General features: G+C 42.6%; 1 protein-coding gene across 1 annotated transcript in view; it reads left to right on the forward strand.

Annotated features, from left to right (window-relative positions):
- Window positions 1-5,987, forward strand: part of CXCL12 (C-X-C motif chemokine ligand 12) — a 32,163-nt gene extending 26,176 nt beyond the window's left edge. Inside the window, exon 4 of the mRNA XM_061634751.1 lies at window positions 2,169-5,987. Coding sequence (XP_061490735.1) covers window positions 2,169-2,184 — 16 coding nt within the window. The 3' untranslated portion in view covers window positions 2,185-5,987. The remainder of the gene's footprint in view (window positions 1-2,168) is intronic.
- Window positions 5,988-8,678: the final 2,691 nt, after the last annotated feature.

Raw genomic sequence — 8,678 nt, forward strand, 5'->3', positions numbered from 1 at the left:
ATGGTGAGGGGGGTGAGAAAGGACTTGAAGTAAGATCTGTTATTAGAGACTACTATGCACTTCAACTTCAGGTACTGTCCTGAAGTGCCTCAGTTTTGCCTAAAGCAGAGAATTAGTCTGTGAACCAGATTCTGAGGGCCAAACTACTCATGACATGGGACTAGGGTTGCCAGGTCCGTGGCCTGGGACTGATCCTGTATCTTTAGGAGAAGAGAAGGTCTGCCAAGTGCTGGTGTTCTTGCAACTCTGTAATGGGAAAAACCACAAGGTGGAATTCTCTCTCTCCCCTCCACAACTTTTAAAGATACAGAAGACCTCTTGGAGGCTGGACCTGGCAACCAAGAGGTCTTCTGTATCTTTAAAAGTTGGGCAGGGGGGGAGGGAGAATTCCACCTTGTGGTTTTTCCCATTACAGAGTTGCAAGAACACCTGCACTTGGCTGACTTTCTCTTCTCCTAAAGATACAGGATCAGTCTCAGGCCAAGAACCTGGCAACCCTACATGGGACATATGTGAACAGTCTTTCACCTTTCCCAGGGTATGGAGTGGAGCGTCAGGGAGGAAAGGGATGCTTAACCCTCTTCTCATGGGTTGATTTCTCCATCAAAATCTTCCCTAAGTGGTGTTCTCCCTTCTGCCCCCACCCCTGGCCACTGCCACAGTCAAATTTGCAGGCTCTGTGGATACACTAAAACTAACACCCTTGGAACTATCAAGCTATTTCTGCCACATCAGGTCTGATTTGGCCTGCATGTTTCTGAGTTCAAATCAAAGGAGAAAGGTGGCATAGTGACCCCAATAGGACAGAAACTCTCAGCAGGAGTGTGCTGTGATTTCATCTGAGAAGGCTCCTATCTTGTTAACAGCAGTGTACAAAGCTTGTTAAAGAAGGAATAACAGGGCAAAAATGATAATTTGATGGGAGGTGTTCTGCATCTATCCTTAGAGAGGCAGCACTGAGGTTAGTGGGGATACCCCAGAGGAAAATCCATGTCAGCCTCTTACTGTTTAATGTAGAAGACTCTGGAGAAAGGACTTGTGGCCAGCTTGCTTCAAAGAGCTGCTTATTTTGCTGCTCAGAATAATTTGTTTTCTTCAGTGAAAATCATGCTTAAAGAACCCAGGTAAGTCACAAATGGATACCCGTCTGGTCATTCCTTACCTTACTGCACTGGTGGAGATGAAAGGCAGGGCTGTGCCTTCCACAGGAACCCGCTTAGTGGTTGAATTCTTTGCCTTTTTGCTTTTTTCCAACTTGGACTAGGAGCTCCTTCTAAACTTACACTCCATCCCAAGCCCCACAACCCATTGCCAACTGCCCGTTCTGCAAACAAGCCTACAGACCTTGCACACAGCTGAGTGTATGCAATTTGTTCCTGGTGTGTAAGGATCTGTGGACTGAGACACTAATCCAACATTGGCATTTGAAGAGGATCTCATACTCTTTCTTAAAATCAAGCACCTACAGATGCAGGTAGGAGGAGAAGATGGTGTTGCAGTCAGAAATGCCCACATATTCCCTGCCTCTTCAGTTTCAATGACTAGCTGAGCAGTTTTGGAGGGTGGAACACTAAATCACTGCTACTGGGAGGAAAGTGCTTCTGGTTCTGTCTGCTCCAGGATCCTCCACTTCCCTGGAGTTTCAGGCCCTCCTCTCCCAAATGTCTTGTACTCCTGGGGGTGGGCAAATAGCCCAAAGTTTGACTGCACACTTTCTGGGACATATTGTTCAGGGTAGAGAGTTTCCCTGTCACCCACTTTTTATTCAATGACATGAACCATCCCAAAGACCAGCTCCATACTGAGGTTTTCACTTTGCCTTCCTCAGGGCACTCCCACTTAGAATGCCAAGATGAGTTACACACTTTTCAGAACACTAGGGAATGGTGCTGGCCTCCTCACAAAAATGTTTTTGGTGTTGTGTTTGGTATCTGTTGATTACATTAGTTCAGATTAACTCTGCCGAGCACCGTTAGAAATGGAACTGGACAACAGCAGTTTCACATAAAGGGCTTCTTCATGTTATAAAAATTGTAACGACAAGCACATGTCCTTTACAACCCTCCTATGCCACGGTATGTCTGGATTGGCAGTTGCTTCCTTATAGGCCTTCTGTCTTTCAATGGACCCATGCCTTAATAGAACCTCACTCTGTTCTTTATCAACAGGAGATTCAAGATGTAAGAGGCGAGCGTTGTAGCCATCCACACGATGCTTCACTGTAGAAGCCAGAGAGCAGATATCCCACTATTAGGGAATGATGAGTGCATCTCTTTTCTCACACAGCACAAAGCGACGCTTCATGCACTTCTAACGTCTCTTATTTGCACAGAATGCCTTGTCTTTGCCAATACTAGATGATGTAGCAGGAACTTCTGATACAGCCTGGTTTTTTACATAGCACTGATGCCGGTAGCAGACAGAAATGTTGCTTCATATGATTATTCCCTTCTGCTGTGCAGAATCCTGGCACTTATGTACCAGGTTTTTCCATGCAGACTAACATTCTGCTGCGATTCATTCACATGGAAAGGAATAGTGTGTGTGTGTCTCATTGATGTCTGTAAAGAAGACTTTTCTTGACAGACCTGTGGTGAAAGACAAGACATGCTGTGGCCATCTTAGTTTGCACAGACTGGTGTATTGCATGCATGTGCAGGCAAACAATTGCTATTCATGAGAGAGGACATGTGGGCTCAATTAACTAGGGCCTAAAAGGGTTCATTCTAGAGAGTGACAGGCACAGCCAGAATTCTTGTGCTTGTGTCCCTTACCTTGGAATTTCTTCATTTAGAAAAAAACAGAACCAGCTCATGTAGGACTTTTGGTTGCTTTCCTGGCAGGGGAAAATGGTCTGCTTTAGTGAGCACTGTAATGTGTGAGCTGCAAGCTCATTTCAGATGTGTCACTTTGGAGCACATGTAATTGCAGAAATTGCTGCAGTTCAAATTCAGTGGGCTTTTGGCTCACACATGCTCAAAATAGTGGGCCACTCCCTCCTATGAGTTAAAATGGTAAAAAAAATCTCTCAATGAGCCCACAAAGGATGTAATTTTTAGAAGCAAAATGTAATAAATATTAGAGAATGTACAAGGTGGTGTTATGTTTGCTATGAGTAGATGTCTTTTCAAGGGTATTTATGCTCTGTCTTGTATACAGCTTAGAAACTGCTTGGTGTGTGTGTGCTGATGAACATTCAGTTAGGTGTTGGAAACTGTACTTGTGATGATACCATCTGAATAATTCACGAGGAGCACAGATTGCCAGTACACCTGTATTTAGCCAAATGTGAAATCCTTGGGCATGTCTATTGCTGAACTCAGTTCAACATGATCTGCAGTCTCTGCTTTTAGTGAATTGCTCCAAAGTCTCATTCACAATGAGCAAAATTTGCACCACAAACGTAACTGAATTTTAGATATGTAAAACTGTCTGTGGATTGGTCTTGTGTCTCCCTTTCTTGTTGAATGTGTAATGTGAATTAGTAGCTCCAGTTTGTCCTGGAATTGGCAACCCCATTCATCTGTCACATGGAGTGAAGTAACAAGTGCATCCATGTGAAAGATGTCGCTTGTAAACTGGGGCATAGATGCTAGACGTTTGTCTGCACGTTGGAATCTGTACTGATGAGGGATTTGGCTGATATTTACATACCGACAAAGGGAGAGAGAAGCACAAACGTTTCCAGCTAATCCCCTGAAAAGGTACAAGACTCCTCATATATCTGGCTGTAACTTTTCTCCCAACTGTTAGTTTAAAAAATCTTGCTTAGCGCATGCACAAAGTTTAATTGATCTGAACATAAGGCCTATTTTAGCAGGTAGGAAAACTGTATTATGTGAAATCCCTCATTTGACACTTAAGTTTATCTGTCAGAACAGAACACAGTTGTTCACTTGACTCTGAAATGGCCCTCCATGGGTCAAAGTAGTATGTGAATGGGCTCCCATTTCAATGGCCTATTGAGGCCGCAGCTCTCTGGGCATGCTCGCATGCCTTTGCTAAGAGAGAGAGCAGAGGAGTGAATTATAAGCTCCCATCCCAAAGTTAATTATGGGTAAAAATAAAACTCAGAGGGAAGAGAAAGAAAACAAACAAAAACATCACACTGGCAACTGGAAAGTAGCACTGAAATAATCTCTCAAAAATGTGACCAAAATTCCACAAGAGAATATTTTTAGCCAGAAGTTTAACAAACAGCAACAATGCATGGTAGTAATGGAACTGCAAAAGGACAAATTCTGTTTCTGGAAAATTTGCATGTGTAATAGCTTCAAGTCTGAAGGATAAAAAATGAATGAATGTTCAGTGAGTCATTTAATACTGAGAAATTGAGAGTTAAGTCTAGCTAGAGGCTATGCCAGTTATTCACTGCACTGGTTTGTCTTTCTTGCTGTTACTGATATTGCTTTTATTAGGGGGGAAGAACTGATTCAAAAGACATCTCAGAATCAGCAGGAATGGTCTCAAGGGTCTTCTAGATACTCTAAGTTGATACATTTGGGAGCAGAAAAATGAGGAAGGATTCATACTTTGGCTATAGGAATCCATCTTTGGCTAATGGTATTTATCAAAATCAGTATTTCTGTTCCTCAGTAAAACTGGGAAATAACATCTCACAGAAAATTGCTGTAGACATAAAGTAAACTAAGAGGCTAGCTTCCCGTAGATTCTCTAGCATTAAGAGTATGATGAGAACCCTGAAATACTGGACTGAAACTAAATATTCTTTCTTTTTACTCCAATTAATGCCCCCAAGGTGTTTTTCCCCTACACAGTTCCCCCCTTTATTGAACCCCATGGTGGTGGAACGCCTGGTAAGGGCATTTGGAGCTAAGAATCAGTAAGCCAGGAAAGGTAAAGCACCTGCTACTTCTCAACTCCAAATCACCTCCAAAGCTGCTTTACTAAAGCCCTACATTCAATGACTAGGCAGGGTGTGTGCGAGTGCAGTGTAATACAGTAGTGATCTGAAAGTCTGACGAGAGATTAAAATCCAAACAAAGGCTGCATTGGGGTGTATTATGCATGTCAGCATATAATGTGTAGTCCCGAGTGCATGGAACCATTGCAATCTGCAGAACTATGGCAGGCAAGTTGATGTGGAAAGGGTCCCTAAAGGTACAAAGTGTGCAAACCATTGAATTAAAGCAACCCTCTAGCTTACGGCTGGGGAACTTGTTTCTTATGAAGGATCATTGACCCTTGGGAAAAATCAATTATGGTTGGAGCCAGAACTCAAGGAGAGGAGAATCTGCAGGACTGCATAGCCCTGTCTTTCTCTCTCTCTGCCACCCCCCATCATTTCTCTACTTCTTGTGTGCGGTTGCAGAATGGAAGAGGAACTGTTTTCCAGGGAGTGTTCTGGAGAGCAAGAATGAGCCCACAGCAGCTGGAGAGGATGCTGCTGCTGCATGAAATTAAGTGGCTTTCAGGCTGTAGGCTCCCCACTTCAGATCTAGTTAGCTTGTGCCTTTGGTGACATGTAGGATACTCCCAAGGAGAACATAAATCCCAGCTAATGTAAGGACAGCAGAACAATGCAATCCCCCTGACCAGCGGTATCTTTTTAGGGACAATCCATATGGCTCAAATGGTCATAGAGTGACCACTTCATATCAAACATATGGTGGCTGTTCCATCATGTAGATTAGATTCTGATTGGTACCACACCTCTTATATGGTGAAACTCAGGGTGTGTACATAGTGCATGTCTCCTCATGACTCTCTAGAGCAGTTGCAATGTGACTGGATTGAAAGCAGCTTCTGTGCAGCAGCTTGATAGTATGAATTGGTCTTCAGGGTGATTAGAACGCCATTCATACTAACTTTCTCTGTGTGATATTGCATACATGCTCATAAATCTTCCCAAATAATGTGAAAAAGACTTCATGTTTTGAAAGGCAGCTTTTAACAGTATATCATGCTGAGCTTTAAAAAGAACTGAGAACTGCCATATGTTTTTGCAAATTATGTAAGCACTTATAATTTTCATAATAAAATATGTATTCAAATTCCAGTTCTTTCCCGGTAAGTAGTGTATGTCTCTTTCTGTCTGGCTCAAACAAATACACTGGCAAAGGGTGACTCTTTTTCTTGTTTCTTGCTCTGGTTGCGGCCTGGCCCATTCTCAAGCCTGTATGATAGGGTATGTTCTTTGGGAAACTGCTGGGCCTCATTCTTGGGATGAGAGAGACCATTCCCAGAGGGGCTGTAAGTTCATCATGCAGCCAGATGCCTTTTTTGAGGGGAATGAACTATTCTGCTTTCGTTAAACAACTCATTACTTCTCATTACTGTTTCTAGGCACAGTGTTAAGGGACCTGGTTTCCCTCAACCATGCGGAAGATTTAGACCTCCTGTTCCACCTCCTGGCCCTTCCAGATCTCAGCAAACTACTACTATGTTATGCTAACCTATGCTCTAGTATCTGAGGCTTGGCTACTGCATCCACCAAAAAATCTAGGTGAACACCACAAGCTTCCTTCCTAATGGGCCCAAGTTAACTTCACAATTGATCACCAGGGCAGTCAATATAAAGTCTTCCAGATGTTGTTGGACTATAAGTCCCACCATCTCTGACCATTGGGATGATGGGAGTTGCAAGAATCTGGATGGCATCACTTTGGCTACCCCTGGTCTTTGCCATGGTTCCTTTTGCCAAATTTGTTAATTGTCAAGTTCCAGGCAGGCAGATATTATTCAATTAATGTTGTCAGACTTTCTGTGGCTTCCAATTGTCCCTCAGAGACACAGGACTAATATGAATGGTGGCATTCCTTTAGGAAGGTGCTGAGAGAAAAGGGGATTTTAGAATTGTGGAAGGCTATTTCACATGATAAAAACAGCTTTTGCAGCATAGCCCTGTGTATCCACATACCTGAAGGGAACTTGTGCTCCTGGGCAAACAGAAACACACACCAAGGACAAGACTGACGATGAGCACAATGCAAACAAAATTCTCTTGTACTGTGGGAAGTGGGGTTGGGGAAAACACTCTCAACTTCCTGGTGTAAGATGTAATACTTATTTTGATTAGTGGCAGGATGGAAAATGAGATTAGCCTATTATAGTGTTTCTCAGCCTCTTGAGCTAAGGGCTCCCTACTAAACTTCCTCAACTTTTCAACCTCCCTTCTCCCCTTAGAACCAAACATCCGTTCCACAACAGAGCTCCTTCCTTGCATGCAGCTTGCTGTTACAGGAACAGATCTGTAGGGGTACTAATCCAATATACTTGGTCGGTCTGCCTAGGTCTAGCTATGTTCCTCCAGTGGAACTACATGGCCCTACTAATCAGCATCTGCGTAAGTCTTGCTCACTTGCCAACACCTCCAGGAAATTGGAGGGGGGGCACAATTAGTGCAGCAAATGCCCACAACTAATTACAAACAAACTAGCCTGGATAATGTCTCCAGTTATATCTTGGTCCTCATGGAGGTGGAGAGGAGCTCTTGAAGGCCCACAGTGTGACAAATCTGCAAGACACAATACAGATAAAATCACTTCACACCCATTCCAATTTAGGTCTCCACAATGATTGTCTATGAATGTGCCTAATGCTTCTGCTTGTCCTGTAGTTTTGGCTGCTTCTTCAGCCTGAGAATGTGGGCAAGATTCTTGCATGATTAAGGTTGATCACTTGCATTCTTGTCCCTTCTCTCTGATCAAAGCAGCCATGGGGTGGAATGACTTAGTGACTGGAGGACATTACAAATCATTCCTTATAGGAGGCCAAGATACTAACTGTTCTTAAATCCAATGAAAATGCCCTGTTTGACCATTAGCTGGTTCTTAATTAAAAAGAGATAAAACTAAAATATCAGACATTACTATAACCAATAGCATAAATAATAAAGGATAATTGCAATACACCTGGAAAATTAAACCATAAGAAGGTCCCTGCTGGACCAAAGGCCCATCTAATCCAGCAACCTGTTCTCACAGCAGCCACCCAGGTGGCTATGGACATGTTTGAAACAGAACATGCATGGAGTAGCACTCTTCCCCACACTTGCTTCTCAACAACTGGTATTCAGGACTATACTGCTTCCAAAACTAGAGGAACCACACAGCCGTTATAGCAGTCATTAGAAATCTTGGAATAAAAATAAGAATAAAATACATTTTAAAAACTGACAAAAACACTGGCAAAATCTCTGCATATATTACATACTACTGCAAAATCCTACAAAATAAATTTCTAATTTCAATTCCTTCCCATTAAAATCCCTCTTCAGTAAATAATTAAGTGACAGAAAATGTGTTGGAATGTCAGTGAATGGGTCTTCAACCAGTGCTACAAACATCACACAACTGGAATACTTGATCTTTCTTGACCACGAAACAGTTCTTTATCAAGTCACATCATCAGAAGGTCTGGGTTTTCTGAGTCCCGCTTTACCTTCATGGAATAGAAAATATCTATCACAAGGCAAAATAACACATTAAAAACACAACCATAAATAAACTAAAAAGTAGCAATTTAAAATATAGTATGCAACTCAGTAGCAGTAAAACTTTAAGTAGAAACCTGTTGAAAGGAAAAGTTCTTAGCTTAGACTGAAACAAATGTCAGAGAGGGTGGCTGATACATCTCTGCTGGGAAGCTATTCCAAGACCATGCAGGACAGGGCCACCGAGAAGGTCCTGTCTTTCATGCTCATTTGTTTAATGGCC

Source organism: Rhineura floridana, chromosome 7 (assembly GCF_030035675.1).
Source record: "Rhineura floridana isolate rRhiFlo1 chromosome 7, rRhiFlo1.hap2, whole genome shotgun sequence".
Lineage (NCBI taxonomy): Eukaryota > Metazoa > Chordata > Lepidosauria > Squamata > Rhineuridae > Rhineura > Rhineura floridana.